Source organism: Orbicella faveolata, unplaced genomic scaffold (assembly GCF_042242905.1).
Source record: "Orbicella faveolata isolate gen_17 unplaced genomic scaffold, um_ofav_v1 contig_46, whole genome shotgun sequence".
Classification (NCBI taxonomy): Eukaryota; Metazoa; Cnidaria; class Anthozoa; order Scleractinia; family Merulinidae; genus Orbicella; species Orbicella faveolata.
The window spans coordinates 27,497,555-27,516,943 of record NW_028301576.1 but is presented as its reverse complement, the minus strand read 5'-3'; the positions used below and the strand labels follow the sequence as shown (position 1 = coordinate 27,516,943).

The following is a 19,389-nucleotide window of genomic DNA, read 5'->3' as shown; positions in this document are numbered from 1 at the left end:
GGAACGTTTAAACAGGATATTCGATAAACATTTTCTTTTCAACCTTCATGGACCCCTCCCCAAGTTTGCCTCCTTATGAGCGGCTTTGACACTAAAAACTCAGTTAATTATGAAAGTTATAACAAAGCCATTTTGTGTGACATTTTACGCTGTTACGTCATCTCCTTTTTGAGTTTTGATTGGATGATAAAAAAGTGCACATTTCAAATGCAATTAAAAGTGAGGCGGCAAATTGCCAGATGATTCTATTTCTCTGCGCAGCAAATTCAAACTTTACCACCCGAACTTAGTACTTCTTCAAGCAACATGGCTTTTCTGTTGCCATTCTTGTTTGCCCTTTTAGCAACTTGTATTGTTGACTTTGACGGACAACGTTCCACAAGGCTTAGGGAAAATCGCCAGGGAAACTTTACTGCATTGATTTTGAGAGTTTTTAAATCGCTTTCTTGTCTGGAATATGGGGATATTTTCCGAAGCTTCTATGGTGGTGGAGGTAGTGGTGGAGATGACGACAATAGTCCACCCTTTTATACACCCAGCAGATGGAACCTTCTCCCCTTTATGGACAGTAACAGCCTTCTGTTTTACGATCTTCAATGGAAACCCAAATAAAATTTGATGTTATTTCCCAAACAGTGTTACGAGGATGAAGAATTAGTTTACACGTGGAATTCAATTATGAAAAAAAACGGCATCTCAAGATTTTATAAAGTAAGTGTATGTCCATGTCGTTGAAGATTTAATTATCCTATTTTTTGTCTAATTTCAGTCTTTTTAACCCACTAGAGGTCCAGTGACACAGACTGCCACTGTCAAGGAGCATGTAACTGCAGAATGTTTCGTCAGGCACCAAAAGGCACTTTCAGAGTTTATTTAAGGAGCCCTATAAAGCATGAAATGCTGATGGCACTTGAAGTCAGGAAAAAACAATGTTAAAAACATGGATTCACTGAAGGTGTTTCTCTCCTACATCTGAGACACAACTTACGGACACCGTTACAGTGCAGGCGGTGTTGGACATGGTTCACATGACAGTATTCGACCAATCATATGTCGTCTCAGCTGGAGTGATGGCGCACACATTTGTCTTTGCGAATGTGAGTAGGTTGTTGTTTCTCGACTGATTTCTACACGCATCATGAAAATCAAATGAACCTTTTCTAGGAGCTGCTAGTGTAATATCTAGACCAGCTATTTGCCAAGCCTCAAGTGCAGGTAAGCAATTTTTGCATCAGAACTAGTCAATGTAAATCATGCTATGTTGAAAACGTTTGTTTACCACACGCTCTAGATATGGATATTCTTTTGGTCGTTTGCAGGGTGACAGGGATGAGTATTGTGAATTATTTTTGGGTGAAACTTTAGTTTGAGAGTTGAGCTTTAAGAAAAATCCGGCAGGCCCAGGTGGGCCCTCCATTTTAACAGTCAAAATCGGACTTGAAGTTGGGGCATTTTCCTTGATTTTTCAGACGTTTGCGGTATTTCGCGGGAGTGATTTGGTGATTTCTACCCTTGTTTTAAGGTATAATTTTGTGGCTAGGCTTGTGCCCTTTACATCTTAATGTTTTCTTGTTATTTGTTTTTTGTTTTTGTAGTGCGTATGTCTGTACGTGATGACGTCATTGTCATGAGACTGAAAGTGTTTTTGGGACACGTTGAATGTTATTATTTTATATGAGAAGCCATATTGAAAATTTGTAGGAAGTTAATCCTTCGGAATCCTTGTAATCCTCGGTTGGTAGAGTCTGAGACAGCCTAATCTTAAGGAGTAGAGCCTATAGAATCCAGAATAAATACAGTCCAGAGGGAATTCTTGTACATGGTTCTTTTGAGCTGGATGGAAGCCGATTGAAACGAGTCTTGCAAGCGAGTGGTGAGTGAAGCTGATTTGAATTTCTGTGTTATTCCGCAAATCTCATCAAGGAAAAAATGGCCGAAGAACTTTCTAGAAAGCGAAGGACGCGTGGAGGTCACAGGTCCACCACAACCCATATTATTACGTCTGCAGTCAAAGTCCTCGCCAGTGGAGACTTGTCAGAAATCGCCAAGCACGCGGTCAAGCTGAGTCAACAAAAGGCAAGCCTTCAGGAGAAACAGACCATTCTTCAACAACTTGACATGGAAATTTTGGCCCTTGTGGACGAAGAGGAAATCAAAGCCGAAATAGAACGGGCAGATTTGGTCAAGGAAAATATCCAGCTGGTTATAGCTAACATAGATCACACCTTGTCATCAAATGCAAACACAAACAGTGTTGTTGCGAATCTTCCCACGCAACCAAACGTGCCAGCAAGCACGTAGACAGAAGAAGGTCTGGTGAGAGCTTCAGAAGGTCAAACCGAGAATGGTTCATCGCGTCCAAGGGTTTTAGGTCAAAATGAGAATGGTTCCTCGCCTCCAAGTGCTTCAGGCCAAAACGAGAATGGTGCCTCGCCTCCAAGTGCTTCAGGTCAAAATGAGAATGGTTCCTCGGCTCCAAGTGCTTCTTTGGCAGATTCGTCAGCGTCTACACCGAGAAAAACAGTCAAACTACCGAAGTTGGAACTAAAGAAATTTGATGGGAATAATAGTAAGTGGATTTCTTTCTGGGATACCTTGGAAGCCTCATTTCGTAAACATGAAAGTCTTTCTGCCATTGACAAGTTTAATTACTTGATTTCGCACCTTGAATGGTCAGCAGCTGAAGCAATTTCGGGTTTGACTCTAACAGTGTCGAATTATGATGAAGCAATAGAAATTCTGAAAGGTAGATTGAGCAATAAGCAGCAAATAATTAATTGTCACATGGAGATTTTGCTAAACCTTGACACTGTAACATCTCATCTTAACATGAGGAGCTTACAGAAGCTCCATGACACTGTTGAATAAAATGTCAGAAGCCTAAAGTCACTGGGAGTTCACCGTGAAACATATGGTGGTTTACTTTCGTCCATTTTGATGATTAAGCTACCACAGGACTTTTGTCTTGTTATCACTAGAGAAATGGGGAATGACGACTGGCAACTGGACCAGCTTCTCGCGATCTTTAAGAGGGAACTACAGGCAAGAGAAAGAGCTGGGGCACCCTTTGTGAATGGAAATCAGTCTTTGCCTCCTAAGCCTCCTAATAAGAACAAAAGGGATCCAGGGACAACATTCAGCCTTTTTAATGGCAATTCCAATGGTCCCACCTGCACCTACTGTAAAGGAAAACACCCATCAAAGGATTGCAAAACAGTGATCAATGTACTAGCTCGGAAAGATCTTTTGAAGAAGTATGGAAGATGTTTTGTGTGCCTCCAGAAGGATCACATAAGCTGCAACTGTCCATCCAAGTCCAAATGTCATAAGTGTAATGGAAAGCACCATGATAGTATCTGTCAAAGTAACTTAAACGCAGTGCCACCTACCTACCCTGCACCTACAGTGTCTACACCAGTTCCAGAACAGCAAGGTTTAACAGTGCAACCAGGTACCAATTCTGGGGTCTGTTACTCAAATTCTTCGACACCAGTGTTACTTCAAATGGCTCAGGCTATTGTTTACAATCCTCAGCGACCAGAGTGCAAGGTCAAGGCTAGAATCATCTTGCACAGTGGTAGTCAGCACACCTATTTGACAGACAACCTGAAGAACATTCTTCAATTACCAGTGTTAGAAAGGAAACAAGTCTCAATTAAGACATTTGGATCCACAGACGAAAGAGTTGAATTCGTGGAAGTTGCATCGCTGGGGATTGAACTGAAAGGGGGAACCAACCTGTCGTTGTCAGCCTTTACTGTGCATCTGATTTGCCAACCTTTGCAGGGTCAGTCTGTTGAGCAAGTAGTGAATGACAATGTCTGTTTTTCAGGTCTAAGACTAGCTGATTATTGTGCCAAATCAGAAACTCTCAAAGTTGACATGTTGGTCGGTTCAGACTATTATTGGAATCTTGTGACTGGTCACACCATCCGAGGAACTCAAGGTCCCACAGCTATTCATACTAAACTAGGATGGGTACTCTCAGGCTCTGTTCCTCACGGAGATCCAGGAAGTCAGCAGAGTAGCAATCTTGTGGAAACCCATGTCTTGAAATGTGCCACTGATGAAGTTCCCTATGAAGGTCTGCAAGGAGAGTTAAAGAAATTTTGGGACGTAGAGTCTCTCGGCATAGACTCCCAGCATTCATGAAGAATTCCTAGAGAAGTTGACGTACAGAGGAGACCACTATCAAGTTAATCTCCCGTGGAGGGCTACACACCCACCGCTCCCTGATAATTACGAGTTAAGCCAGCAAAGGCTAAGCAGTTTGTTGAGTCGACTACGCAAGGAGCCCGACATCCTGAGGGAGTATGACAGTGTCATCAAAGACCAAATCGAGAGAGGAATTGTCGAAGTTGTTGAGAAGGAGGCCAAGCCAGAGTCTGATCGCATACATTACATCCCTCACCATGCGGTCATCCAGAGGGACAAGTCAACCACAAAGTTGCGAGTCGTCCACGACGCCTGAGCAAGGTCAAATGGAGCGTCGTTGAACAAGTGTCTACATGCTGGTCCTCCACTCACACAGAACATCTTGGACATCATGTTAAGGTTCCATAGTTACAGAGTTGCTCTTGTCGGACACATTGAGAAGGCTTTCTTAATGGTTCACATCACTGAAGAAGACAGGGATGTACTCTGGTTTGTGTGGGTCAAGGACATTGATAAGGCTGAACCTGAAGTTGTTGTTCTAAGGTTTTCACGTGTTGTGTTTGGTCTATCCTCAAGTCCATTTTTGCTGAATGCCACTATCAAACATCTTATAGGACAATATGAACAGGGTGATCCTAGCTTCACACAGAAATTCGAGAGTATTTACATTGATGACTTGACCTCAGGCGATGGTGATGTGGATTCCACCTTTGAGCTTTATGTGAAGTCCAAATTGCGTTTGAAGGAAGCGGGATTCAATCTGCAAAAATTTGTCACCAATTCTGAAGAGCTGCGTGAGAGAATTGAGAACAATGAGATCAGCTTCAAGGAGCAAAGAAGCTCAGCTGAAGGATGTTGTTGGCAGGTGTCAGATCGCTGAGACAGAGATGGAAGATGGACACAAGGTTGAAGAGGAGGACATGACCTACTCCAGGAGCGTATTGGGAACTCCAGTCATTGAAGACCCTAGCGAACAAAAGATATTAGGAACCCTGTGGAACTTTCACAATGACAACCTCGTATTTGATCTCACAGAGACTGCTTCCTTGGCAAGGAAAGTAGAGCCTACAAAGAGAAATGTGATCAGTACAGTGTCCAAATTCTATGATCCACTTGGTGTTATTTCCCCAATCACTATCCAATTCAAAATCTTGTTTCAAGAGCTGTGTAAGGAAAAGAGGGACTGGGATGACCCACTAGAAGGTTCTTGTAAGTCAACCTGGCAAAGACTTGTGGCCCAACTACAGGATGTAAAACTCTTCACCCCACCCAGATGTTATTACACCGACATAGAAGGGGAAGTTGTTACGAGTGAACTTCACGGGTTTTGTGATGCATCTGCAAGGGTGTATGGGGCGATTGTCTATCTGCGCATTGTGACCACATATGGCAAGTAATCAGATTTGTAGCTTCAAAAACACGAGTAGCACCTCTCTCTAACCAGACCATACCGTGCTTAGAATTGCTGTCAGCTGTCGTTCTTGCCAGACTGATGCACAGCGTCAAGGAAGCCCTTACCTTCTGAGATAGAGATGAGCAAGTTGGTGTGTTGGACCGACTCAAAGGTAGCCTGGTATTGGATTGTACAGAGTGCAAAGGAGTGGAAACAATTTGTGCAGCATCGGGTAGATGAGATAAGGAAGCTCGTACCTGCAGAGTGCTGGAACCATTGCCCTGGATCAGACAACCCAGCAGACATACTCTCCAGGGGTATGGATTCTTGTGAACTAGTGGCTAGTACCTTATGGTGGAATGGGCCAAAATGGCTAATTGATCCTGAGGGGTCCGAGGAAACAAAGAAGTTTGATAAGGAGTTGCCTCCGGAGGGGTGTCTCTCAGAAATGAAAGCAAAGGATCGAAAGGCGGAGTTAGTTGGAGACCTCTCTGCATTAACTGTGAGCAGTCAATCGACCTCACTGGATAATGTCATTGATTGCAGAGCATTCAGCTGCCTTGAGCGCCTCCTATGGGTCACCGCTTTGGTTTTCAAATTCATCAGGCTTCTAAAGGCAAAACATAGAGGAACTGACGAGAAGCCAGAGATAACCTGTGCAGACATGGAGGAAGCCGAGCTGTGTTGGATAAAGGAGGTGCAGCGATCATTGAAGGATAAGGACAAATTCAGGTCTTGGAAACAGCAGTTGAACTTGTTTGAGGATGAAAGGGGAGTTGTGAGATGTCTAGGGAGACTTGGAAACTCTGATCTGGCAGATTCTGCAAAGTACCCCATCTTACTTGATACCAAACATCATCTTACCACCCTCACTCTTTGGAGCTGTCACAGGAAGGTCATGCATGGAGGTGTTAAGGAGACACTTGCCGAACTGAGATCAACCTTTTGGATTGTTCGAGGTCGCTACTTTGTCAGAAAGTTGCTGTTTGGCTGTACAGTTTGTAAGAAGTTCCAAGGGAAACCGTACAAGACACCACCTCCTCCACCCTTACCTAGTTGCAGAGTAAAGGAGGCCCCTGCATTTACCTACATCGGATTGGACTATGTTGGCCCTCTCTATGTGAAATCTACAAGTGAGAAGGACCGAAAGGTGTGGATATGTTTGTTAACATGTTGCATAACAAGAGCCGTGTATCTTGAGGTTGTTCCAAACCTAACTCCCCAAGTATTTTTGAGGTGCTTTAGGAGATATGTTGCTTGTAGGTCAATGCCTTCCCTTGTGATATCAGACAATGCTAAAACCTTTAAAGGTGTCTCCAAGGAACTCAAGATAATGAACGACCCAGGTGTGATAAGGCACTTCACCCAGGAGAGGATAAAGTGGTCATACCATCTGGAGAAGGCCCCATGGTGGGGAGGTTTCTATGAACGATTAGTCAAATCACTGAAGAGCGGTCTCAAGAAGACAATTGGTCGAGCCAAACTCACACAGGATGAGCTTGTGACTGTCGTTGCAGAAGCCGAAATGATTCTAAATTGCCAACCAATCTCCTATGTCTGAACTGAAGATCTGGAAGAGCCCCTCACTCCTGCCCATCTTATCATTGGTCGGAGAATCAACACTCTTCCTGACGTAGACAGCCGACTAGATGAAGACTTTGGAATTTCACAGAATGACTTGAATAGGAGAGCAAGACATCTAAACATGATTCTGGGTCACTTCTGGAAGAGATGGAGAGCAGAATACCTACTTGAACTAAGAAATGCCCATTGTCAAGTTAAGAGAGCAATTGGATCGAGCTTGGTCTCTGTAGGTGACCTGGTTTTGGTCCATGATGGACATCCGAGATCTCATTGGAAATTGGGTAAAGTGGAACGGATCCTGACAAGCAAGGACGAACAAAATCGAGGTGCTGAGGTCAGAGTCCAAGCGAAGAAGTCGAAGAGAACGAGTCTCTTGAGAAGGCCCCTACAATTACTGTACCCACTGGAGGTGAGCTGTGCTGCCAGTGAAACCACCCAGCTGGAGCCAGTACTAGAACCATGAGAGCAGTCAGCACAAGGGCTAGTGAGAGGAAACCGAGAACAGCGTAAGGCCGCTGTTGAAGGAGAACGATTAAGACAAGAGTGGATCGCAGAATTGCAAGATGAACATTGAACTATTAATTTTACTATGAATGTCGAGCATTGTTTGTTCTGTTTTCATAGTTTTTCTTGTTCGCTAATCTGAGGACAATTTTTTGTCTATTAAGGCTAGTTTGATCAGTTGATTTCAACAGAGTGAACTGTTGACCATTCTATCAAGGTCAACTGGGGGGAGTGTACGCGATGACGTAATTGTCATGAGACCGAAAGTCTTTTTGGGACACGTTGAATGTTATTATTTTGTATGAGAAGCCATATTGAAAATTTGTAGGAAGTGAATCCTTCGGAATCCTTGTAATCCTCGGTTGGTAGAGTCTGAGACAGCCTAATCTTAAGGAGTAGAGCCTATAGAATCCAGAATAAATATAGTCCAGAGGGAATTCTTGTACATATGTCATCCATTTGTTTGGCTGATGTTCAAGATTTTTCAATCCTGCTTTGGATTCTAGTGCATTAAAGATATCATCTAATGTACAGTGAATTTTCACTATCATGATCACTGCCTGTCTTGAATTGTTATCTGTAACAGAAATTTACTACTCTTGGATGGTATGTTATTGCTCAGTCATCCATGGCTGATTATTTTTTATGTCCCACTTCTTTATGCTTGTTTTCCTTTGAATGTTGGTGGCAGTGGGAGACTATACATCAATAAATAATAAGTGTTTCATGTGACTGTATAGTTAGCAAAATTGTCAACCCACCTGGAGCAGAGCAGCCAATGTGTTTGAAGGAAATGCTGAATTACCAGCTGGTATTTTAAAAGACTATGGGCTTGGAATTGACTTTGCTATACTTCCCAAGTACTAAATTTATCCACTTACACTGTAGTGATCAAACAAGGAAAGCTACAGCATGCTGCTGTTTAGGATATCAAATTTAGAATGAAATGGACCAAAACAGAATACATAATGACATAATGCAAGTGACTACTTAGAAAGCTGCATGGCAATCCCAAGTCTTAAGAGCTACTGCAAGTGTTCAATATAGTGCATCTGCTTGTATTTTAAAATGTTGTTACAATTTAGTTATCTCAGTCAAAACATCTCACTAAAGATGATCTAGGATACAGCTACATGCTATATTATTCTGAGTTCAGTTGGTCACAGTCATTACGAGTCGACACGAGGAAGTGCTGTGGAGACTGTTTTTGGCAAAATATTTAACAGCCAATGTAGGAAATGTTAATATCAGTACATGATCCTGGTGTTGTTGACCACAGGACTTGCAGTAAATAATGAATTCTATCACATGACCAGAAGGTAGAGATCCCATGAGAAAGCATGGCGCTTGCGCAAGTCATTGCACAATTTGTGCTTATTGTGGTAAGTCACACAATTTCTTGGAGCTTGGTTTTTTTACGCTAAAAACCTATTGACACGAATTGCTGGCGAAGTTAACGTAGTTAGCTTAAAATCGTAGTCCACTTAAGGCTGTAACGTGGTTGGGAGTCAATAATTCAGTGAGATTATGCCCAGTCCCAACTCAGAAGACAACACAACTGACAAGCGCAGCCCTGAAACATCAACACGAACGGACATTGGCGCCCAGAATATGCCTTCAGCTACTGCTTTTGCGGAAATGTTCAACGCTTCCTTGGCTCCGGTTCTGAGGCAGCTGACCAACTTAAACGAGAAAGTGAGCTCAGTGCTCCTGGACGGGCAGGATGAACCCAATGAGGATGGTGAAACCGCCTCTGGTGATGGGCCCGCCAAAACTGCAGACATGGATGTAGATTTATCTGCTCTCCTCGCCTCTGCGTGCAAAGATGATAGTAATGAAGCTATACTGGGCAACGACCTCTTGAAGGAACTCGCACAGGACTTAACAGTAAGCGAGAAGACCTCTCTGCCCCTTTGCAAAGGTCTGGTGGCTATTTTTAAAATCTTTTGTCAGAAAAGATGGGGACAAGAAGCTCAAGGCCAAACTTGAAAAATATCCTTGTCCTGAGAATGTCAAGGCCTTGCGAACACCGAAAGTGAAACCCTCAATCTGGAGCCAGCTTTCGACTACTATGAAAGCTCAACATGTAAGATCGCAAAAAGGGCAAAACAATCTCATGGGCGCTATTACAGCCATGTCAAAGGCCACCGATTTGGCGCTAGGAAAATACAGCCAAGACAAAGCACTGATCACTTTTTTGACCGATGCTGTTGCAATAGCACTTCAATACAACCATGAGGTGAATCAAACTCACTCACATGAGGTGAGTCACTCCTGACGCCTGGCCATGAAGAAAGAGATGCATAACGACTACGCAGCCCTCTGCAACCTGTCCACTGTGGATGACACCTCAGAGTACCTGTTTGGAGATTTGCCAAAGCTCGTGAAGGATATCACAGAGTCCAATAAGTTAACGAAAAAGCTTTGCCCCCAACATTCCAGGACTTCCCGTGGTGATAAATACGTTGGGCACTCAGCATATGGCTCCAGCCAGCGAACATTCCAGCCTTACCCTAGGGGAAAATCCTCTGATTTTCTAGGCAAAAGCCGCTTCTCAAAGCTGCCGAGAAAGAAAAAGGACGGCAAAACAAGCCAGCACCAATGAAGGTGCCTGAGGTATGTAACGTAGAACTCACATCTTTGTCTATTGACATTGTACATAACTTGGTTTGTACATAACAAGTTTCCACGCCGGAGAGCTCAAAAATTTTTGGCCACAGTGGGAAGCAATAACGACTGACCCTTCTATTCTCCAGATTGTTACTGGAGTTAAAATTGAGTTTAAAAACAATGTTGCACCCACGCAACTTTATGGCAGACCTAGTGTATTTAATGCTCATCAGCATTCCATTGTCAAAGCTGAAATTGCCAAAATTCTTGCTAAAGGGGTCATTATCCTGGTGGCACAGGAAACAGAGGAATTTATCTTCACAATATTTTTACGACCGAAGAAAGATGGCACACACTGTACCATTCTAAATCTCAAAGTGTTTAACAAATTTATAGCTTACCATCATTTTAAAATGGATACACTAGAGGCGGCTGTAAACACGATGAAGCCAGGTTGACAGCAGATTGAAATGCGCTTTTTAAAGCTCTCCTATCCAGGAGTAATTATTTTTCTTGTTCTTGAATGAATCTTAGTTGTAGCTACAGTTGGGTAGGTTGGGGGTGGGGGGGGGGGGAGGGGTTGTACTCCCGGAAATTTCGGATATCTGTATGCCGTGGAAAATTAAGTGGTCTCCAGCTCTTAAAGGTAACACTGAAACACCAGATGATTCTCGAAGTATCACAGGGATCACTAAGCTAAATAATTTTGAGTTTAGCTCCGTTGAGTCAATTACTTGTTGGCGCGCATATTGCATTGACCGTGGACAGGTGGAAAAGCATTTAAACCGGAAAAACCTGTTGCACATTATAATTTAGCGTTGTCCAACACGCAACCGGTCTGGTTGTAATTTTAATCGTATTTGATAGAATCTCAAGTTTTCTTTCGACACATACTCACATACTGGGGTGGTGACATACTACTAGATGGGCGTGGCCGGGAGCCACGAGTCAAGTCAGGCAACTCGCAAAGCTTAACCGAGAAGAGTGATGGTGAACCACTGGTGGAAGGACTGCAGATTGTCCCTATGCTTTACCCTAATAGGCCTCTGTGTTATTCTAATGAAGTGATGCTGTTACAATAATAGTATTTAGCTTTATGAACATGCTAATTGTCAAGGGTTTCTTCTGCAGTACTTGAACAGATGATCTAATGTACTTTTTTCTGACACTGCGTGCAGGCGCAGCGCAACAGTGCCTTAACAAACTAATCACTCTAGAACATCTGAAAACATAGATCTCGTGAACAGCTTACTTTCCTTAAAATAGTTTTTCACAAAGAACTACTTATTAATTCCGGGAGTACACCACCCCCCCTCCCCAACTGTAGCTACAACTAAGAGCCATTCAAGAACAAGAAAAATAATTGCTCCTGGATAGGAGAGCTTTAAAAAGCGCATTTCAATCTACTGTCACCACCTTAAACTTGTAATTGCCAAATGTTGAACATTTGCGTGAGAGCAGTGAAAGCGTGACTGGGTTGTGTGACAACTTTTACTGAGTCTCGAATATCAGCCATGCAGCATGGTTGCCGATATAATAAAAACACATCCATGAGGCCCCTGATTCTTACAGCAGAAAGCTTGGCCTCTTTAAGGCAACGTGGAGTGGTATTGAGGGGAATCGACAGCTTTTAGGTATGTTTTCTGTAACGTTTTCGGATTAAATTAGTCGTATTAATATTTCATTTATTTGTTTTGGGTCAGACCATTTCACTTCTTGTTTCCAATTTATATAGGCAAAATTTATTTCGAACTTGCCACTACACTTTTAAACTTACACTTTTGATGACCTCGGTTTGATTTTGTTGTTGTACCGGTAATACATCACCAGATTAACCTCTCGACTTCTTGAACTTGAACGGAGATCGGCTGTTTAGCAATTAGCGTAAGGGCGCGATTTTGATTTGCTTCAAGAGATTTCAACTCGATTAATTTACAGTCCTTTAACGTCCTTAATGCTAAACAGCATTTCAAGTTGACTCATAATTGTGTCTTAATGAACTTATAGCGTTTTGGAGAATTGAAAACATCGAGGTTCCAGAAAATCTCGTTGCGTTTTTTATGACAACCATTCACAGTGTTGTTTACATAAAGGAAATACACATGATGACAAACTAGACATGACGGTGGACAGGAAATTAAGCAAAGTTAACGCACAATGTTTCGATCGAAAGCGTCTAAAAACAGTTTTTATGTAGTGGACATTATGTTTCTACTGACAGTAGAATTATTGTGTTATTTGCGCCCAACACATTGACATGGATTTTCGTTTTTCTCAAAAGGAAATACTGCAGTTCGAGCATGAGACTTGGCATGGTGTATGTTTAATAATGATATTTTAGGGCTGTAAAGTAAAATAATGGGAAAGTGAGGTACCAGATGCATTTTTATGCTGTTAAACATGACCTATATTTTGCTGTTATTTTTAAAATGGTTTGGAAAACCACTATATCAACATATCTGAGATTAGTTTAAAACGAGGAATAAATTAGAGTGGTTGTTCTACACTTGTGTGAAGTTTGAAGTCAATTGAAGTTATTTTAAGACTTAAGCAGCGCTTTGTCCTCGCACCTTATTTCGGTCATTTTATTACACGAAAAACCACACTTTGACCGCGCTTTCAAATTTTCGCAAATTTCTGAAAAATAAAAATTCGCTGAAACCTTATAATGTGATTTTCAGAATAAGGTCACCTAAGGGTATCTTTGGGCAAAATATGAGCGATTTGCCAAATGGGTCGTTGACCGGTGTTTCTCGATCCTAACAGTCAGCCATTCTTAATGGTTGGAAGACTTTGTATGAGCTCCCCACGATTTTTTTAAGGGCACAGCACTCTATACATTTAATAATTTAGATTTTAGAGCCTTATTGTGTACCCACCTCATCAGATGACATTATAGCAAAGACACCTTTATTCTTGCCTTCCTTCTTCTCGTGCACCTTAGCATGGTCTTTAACAGTACAGCACCTGATGGTGTAGAAGAGAATGTGAACACAATTAATTCACCCTTACAATAAATCGGCCACTCCATGGAGTCATCACCTGATCGTGGTGGAGTGGTTTGCGTGCCCCAGTGACCCCTAGAGCTATGTCGGCGGGTGCCATGTGCACCTGGTAGGGTCACCCATGTCGAACAGGTCAAAGGGTAGGGGTCAGACGAAGAGGCTCCCTGGTCCTCCAGGTTGGGGGTTGGGCTGCGGGCTGATAACCCGCTCCTGTAAAAAACATATTATTACCGAAACCAGAAGCAGAATAATTTCAAATGATCTGGGGGACGTCGTGGTCACTCCTCACACCATGAGAGGATCGATGACGCATGGGGGTGAAAGCCAAACGGAGGCCCTTGGGCAGATGAGATCACCAGTCCACCCAAAGAACGTCATGAAGATAGGAAACTGGAACGTGAGAACGCTATATCAGAGTGGAAACATAGTACAGGCATCAAGAGAGATGAAGAAGAGAGGTATTGAAATCATGGGAATTAGTGAGACACATTGGACAGGACAAGGAAAAGCAGTACTGGAGGGGGGAGACACTATCATATACTCTGGCAGAGAAGATGACAACCACAGAGGCGGAGTAGGAATACTGATGACCAGATTTGCAGCAAGATCACTCATAGATTGGACACCAATAAGCGAAAGGATAATTACAGCCAGGTTCTATTCCAAGCATGTTAAGATGACGATTGTACATGTATATGCACCAATAGAGGATGCAGAAGAGTCTGTAAAGGACGAATTCTATGAGAGACTACAGGATGTGTTGAATAACAAAAAAGAACATGATATGCTGGTAATCACAGGTGATATGAACGCAAAGGTCGGTGAAGACAACCGAGGTTATGAGAGAATCATGGGTAGACAAGGCATTGGGAGAATGAACGACAATGGAGAAAGACTTTGCGAATTTTGTGATATGAATGAACTGATAATAACAGGAACGTGGTTTCCACATAGAGATATTCACAAAGCCACCTGGGTATCGCCGGATGGAAAAACGAGAAATCAAATAGACCATGTGCTGATAAACAAGAAGTTTCGTAACTCAGTAATTGACACCAGAGTCTATAGATCAGCAGACATTGGAAGCGATCACTATCTTGTATGCATGAAAGTGAAGCTAAGACTAAGAAAACAACAACCTAAAGAACAGGGAAGTATAAGGGCAAGGTATGACACCAACAAGTTGAAAGAAAAGAACGTTTTGGAAACCTTTATGATCACTTTGCAGAATAGATATCAGGCATTGGAAGAGGAGTCACCGGATGGAGAGGAGGACGACGAGATAGAAAAGGAGTTTCATATAATGGAAGAAGCATACACGAAAACAGCAGATGAAGTATTAGGCCGTCCTAGGAAGAAAAGAAAGCCATGGATAACAGAAGAATCATGGGTGCTTATTGACCAAAGAAAAGAGATAAACAAGAAGATTCTAAGTACTCGTTCAGAGAGGATCAAGAAACGACTAAGAACAGAATACAAGGAAAAGAGTAAAGAAGTTATGAAGAGCATAAGGAGTGATAAAAGGAAGTGGATGGATGGCATCGCAAGTGAGGCAGAGGATGCTGCAAGAAAACAAAAAATGAGAAAATTATACGGATTGACGAAAGTGCTATGCAATGAAAGACCTAAGAGCAGCACAGCCATCCTTGATAAGAGCGGTAATCTCGTGAGTGGAAAGAAAGAAATGCAGGCAAGATGGACAGGGCATTTTAGAGAAGTACTGAACAGAGAAGAACCAACAGATCCTATAACAATGGAAGATGAGTGTGAGTTCGAGCTAGGCGAATTGATTGAAGAGATCGCGATCACTGAACCAACAATTGGCGAGATAAAAGTAGCAATTGAGCGTTTAAAGAATGGGAAATCTCCAGGCGTCGACTCCATCACGGCTGAATTGTTAAAGGCGCACAAGGAATTCTCGGCAACGAAAATGCATCAGCTACTGAAGAAAGTATGGAAACATGAAAAGATCCCGGACAAATGGAAAAGAGTGTTGATCATCAAATTGCCAAAGAAGGGAAACCTCAAAGAATGTAAGAACTGGAGGGGAATTACTCTACTTTCAGTAGTCGGCAAAATACTTGGACGGATTGTGATTGATCGAATACAGAATGGAGTTGATATCAGACTGAGGAACGAGCAAGCAGGGTATAGAAAAGGCAGGGGAACAACAGAACAGATTTTCATATTAAGGAACATCATTGAACAAGCAAACGAGTGGCAGGCAAGCTTATATATTAACTTCATAGACTTTGAAAAAGCATTTGATTCCATCCACCGTGAAAGTCTATGGTTAATTATGCGGAAATATGGAATCCCGAACAAGATAGTAAGGATGGTAAAAGTGTTCTATGAAGACTTCAATTGTGCTGTAGAAGATCAGGCAGAAACATGTGAGTGGTTCAGCATCAAAACAGGCGTCAAGCAAGGATGCAATATGTCTGGATTTCTATTCTTGATAGCTATGGATTGGATTATGAGAAGGACTGTAGGAAAAGGAGAAAATGGAATCAGGTGGAACTTTACATCTAAACTCGATGATTTATTTTGCAGATGATGTGGCGCTTTTGTCTTCTACTAAACAGCATATACAGAACAAGACTACTAAAATGAATGAGGAAGCAAGACGGGTCGGGCTAAAAATCAACAAAGGAAAGACAAAGGTGATGAGGATCAACGGGAAGAGTCAGGAGAAGGTTGCAGTAGATGGGCAAGATATCGGCGAAATTGAGGAGTTTAATTATCTGGGGGCTACCATTTGTAAGGAGGGAGGAGGAATGAAAGATCTGAAAAACAGGCTGTCCAAGGCGAGAGGGACATTTGCCAGACTCAAAAGAATATGGAACTCAAGGAACATCATGAAGAGGACCAAGCTTAGACTGTTTAAAACCTTAGTTGTACCGGTGCTACTGTATGGATGTGAGACATGGAAGATGAACATGGGAGATGACCAACGAATAGATGTGTTTCACAACAAATGCCTCAGGAGGATTCTCAAAATAAAATGGCAAGATCACGTTACCACTAGAGAGCTCCTTGAGAAGGCAGAGACGAAGTTCCTTAGTGAAGAGGTTAAGAGGAGAAGATGGAAGATGATAGGGCACGTCTTACGACAAAACAGAAACAGCCATACCAACATAGCCCTATCATGGACACCTGAAGGAAAAAGGAAGAGAGGAAGGCCTAAGACCACCTGGTGAAGAACAGTTGAGAGAGAGAGGAACAGCGCAGGATGGCGTACATGGGATGAGGCAAGAGCTGCTGCAGCCAACAGAGAAAATTGGAGGCATTCTGTGGAGGCCTTATGTGCCACGAGGCACAAAGAAGCTAAGTGAAGTGAAGTGAAGTACAATAAATCGGAAGAAGAACAGCAAAAAATTCTCAGCAATTTATTGAACAACCGTATTTCGCTTCAAGATGTTAAATGCCGCAATGTAAGTCAGTTAAATTTTCTGAAGACAAACGTACATAGGCATTTTATGCTACAATATGCCTTTTTTTTATTCGAAATTAATTGAGAATTACGTTTTATGCATAGCGTGGAAAGGAAACTGCACCAAGGGAGATGGAAAGTAACAGAGAGGCAAGTATATTAGATTCTGTCTCTGATTGAATACATCTCAGTAAAGACAAAACGTGAAATTTTTGTTTCAAGGTGAAATTTAATAGCTTCTATGTATCATTTTCCCTACAGTTGGAAAATGAGAATAGCAGATTAAGAAGCCAAATCACTGACCTGAGAATAAAGTTGAATCAGGTAACTATCAATAAATAAATAAATAAATAAATGGAGGAGTAGGCTCTCCATGTCAAAGTCACAAGTCCGGCAGTCGTTGGAAATGATAACAAGTAACAAATTTGACAATATTGAATGTTCTCATTACAGGCCATAGAGGATCATGATAAGGAAAAGTGAAGAGCAGACAGGCTACAACAAAGGCTGACGATTCTTGAGAAGGACAAGAAGGACGTAAGTTACATAAACTTTCAATTCTACCAGTAATGTAATGATCTTTAATACTATTGCTTGTGCAAATTAAAATAAAGGTTACATTTCCTCTCTGTGGTCACTCAACATTTTAATTTCATTAGGTCACTCAACTCAGTTCTTTCAGTGAGCGTACCATATCGTTTGAGCACATGCAGAATTTATTGCGTGCAAGGGCCAAACATAGTCTAGAGAGAATTGATTTCTGTTAGTAGCTTGTATAACAGGTTCCTTTTCTTTCTACCTTGTTGCCATGAATAGGAATTTAGTCAATATAGAGCTGACGTGGAAAACCTGGTGGCAGAAAAGAACGACTTGAGCTTCAGTTTTCTACATCACAGTTTGCCGAGTGATCAGGATGATGAGAGGTCAAAAGTGTTGTTAAACCAGGATTTCATGGTGATGGAAAAAGCAGTCAAATTCATTACTTTCATTTAGCTATGTTCCAAAGAGGATCCAGTTTATCTCTTCTGATTGCTCGAGGAAGATGAGAACATAATTGAATTGAATGAGAGAAAGTAAATGATTGTTTTGACATTTTTGTCACAGGCTTTACCATCAGTTACAGATGACTCAGATCAGGCAGATGGATCCAGTTCAATGGAAAGTGAGTCAGATGGTGAGAGGGAAGATGACAAGCCCTTGTCAAAGCTTTCAAAGGTGTAGAAGTAGCCTCTTACAAATATATTCTGATTAAAAATGACACCACAATAGTTCTTACAAACTTTGCATGACCTTCTCTCGTGGCCCTTTTCCAGTTTCAGGAGCATTTAGCCAGTCTGCCATATATAATCAAATGCCTTCTTAATTTGGCAGGCTAACTGTACAGGAAGCTTCAATATCTTGATCATCTTGATTTGGTAATGGCAGTGCAAATAATAACTGCTACTTGTGTCCTTCATAACTATTGCTTATTACATGATGATTTTGATGATGGGTATTTCCTGCCTGGTCATGCTGATGGTGGAGGAGATGATGATGGAAGTGAGCAACAAAGACCACCAGATCACGGAGCAGCACAGAAAAGGGTGCACCTTATGAACATTGTTACTGCTCATTAGAAGCAGAGAAACTAAAAATTAACTAGAGGGAAAGTACCTGCTACAGCTGATGTTTGCATCCGTGTTGGCATATGGTTCTCCAATGTAGGTATTGATAGGGCCTGTAGACAATTCCTGTTTATAAGTGTGTAAATCTCATAGCTCTCCAAATTGGCAAAACAATCACCTTAAAAAATGAAACTTTTTTCTTTATTTCCAAAGAAGAATAACGTTATCTCTAAAACATCTCACCCTGTGATCCAAAGAGGGCTTTCTTTATAGTAACTTGAAATAAATGTGTTTACATGCTGCTTGTTTTTATATTTTGATATTGTTAAAGATGAATATTCTCAATGTTCATCACCTGTCAACATAATGACTGATGTCTGGTGATAAGTATAATTTAAACTTGCCTTCCTGGGCTATGTTCCTGAGAGTATATTATTAATAGTTTCTATTTTGCATTCAAGAACTCTGTAAAAGTTACATGTAAACCCAACATAATAATTTTAAAGCTGACACATGGTCTTGCAAGATAATTATGACAGTTTCAAATTATTTGAATCTCAATATACACACAGAAATGTACAATTAACAAGCAAATTGAAACTTTGATCTGCCTAAAAGCCACAAATTTCTTCTTAAATCTCTTCAATTACTTATTTTTTAAAATCTCCAGACGTTGGCTGAAAAACTTTTTTTCATCTTTCATCTCCCTTAGAAGGTTTAACTTTTCTTCTTCAGCCTTCTCTCTTTTTTCGGTATATGTTTGTAGGAAAGTGAGCATTTCAGCGGCTGACAAACTACTCTTTCGTTTCCGCTGTCTGCGAGGTTTCAGTTCCTTTCTTACTACATTTTCATCATCATCAGCATCATCACCACTTGAGTCAGCAATTTCCATTGTCAGTGCTGCTGTTAGTTGATTGGGATGCAGATCTGGATTCCTGACGTTCAGTTGATGCATCAAATGTAAATGCTGGATTAACTTTAGGGCTTTGGCCAAGGCAAGTAGTCATGTTATCAAGAAACTTCCAGTCCTTTCTTCCCTTACCTGTTCTCTTATTGTTATCCTCTACTTCTTTATATTTTTGTCCTAGTTTTGTCCACTTG

General features: G+C 41.6%; 4 protein-coding genes and 1 pseudogene across 4 annotated transcripts; all 5 read left to right on the top strand.

The window, feature by feature from the left end:
• The first annotated feature begins 2,982 nt into the window (after positions 1–2,982).
• Positions 2,983–4,152, top strand: LOC149099351 (uncharacterized). The gene has a single exon (XM_089276810.1). It carries the CDS (start codon positions 2,983–2,985, stop codon positions 4,150–4,152), a length of 1,170 nt encoding a protein of 389 aa, XP_089132936.1.
• A 394-nt stretch (positions 4,153–4,546) lies between these two features.
• Positions 4,547–5,035, top strand: LOC149099350 (uncharacterized). Its single transcript, XM_089276809.1, has one exon. It carries the CDS (start codon positions 4,547–4,549, stop codon positions 5,033–5,035), a length of 489 nt encoding a protein of 162 aa, XP_089132935.1.
• Positions 5,036–5,679: 644 nt separating this feature from the next.
• LOC149099349 (uncharacterized) lies at positions 5,680–7,312 on the top strand. Its single transcript, XM_089277846.1, has one exon. It carries the CDS (start codon positions 5,688–5,690, stop codon positions 7,107–7,109), a length of 1,422 nt encoding a protein of 473 aa, XP_089133972.1. The 5' UTR covers positions 5,680–5,687; the 3' UTR covers positions 7,110–7,312.
• A 1,851-nt stretch (positions 7,313–9,163) lies between these two features.
• LOC149099348 (uncharacterized) lies at positions 9,164–10,429 on the top strand (annotated as a pseudogene).
• Positions 10,430–13,555: 3,126 nt separating this feature from the next.
• LOC149099347 (uncharacterized) lies at positions 13,556–18,300 on the top strand. The gene is made up of 6 exons (XM_089276808.1): positions 13,556–15,644; positions 15,805–16,322; positions 16,946–17,008; positions 17,501–17,638; positions 17,789–17,858; positions 18,110–18,300. Exons 1-6 carry the CDS (start codon positions 13,556–13,558, stop codon positions 18,298–18,300), a joined length of 3,069 nt encoding a protein of 1,022 aa, XP_089132934.1.
• The last annotated feature ends 1,089 nt before the right edge of the window (positions 18,301–19,389 follow it).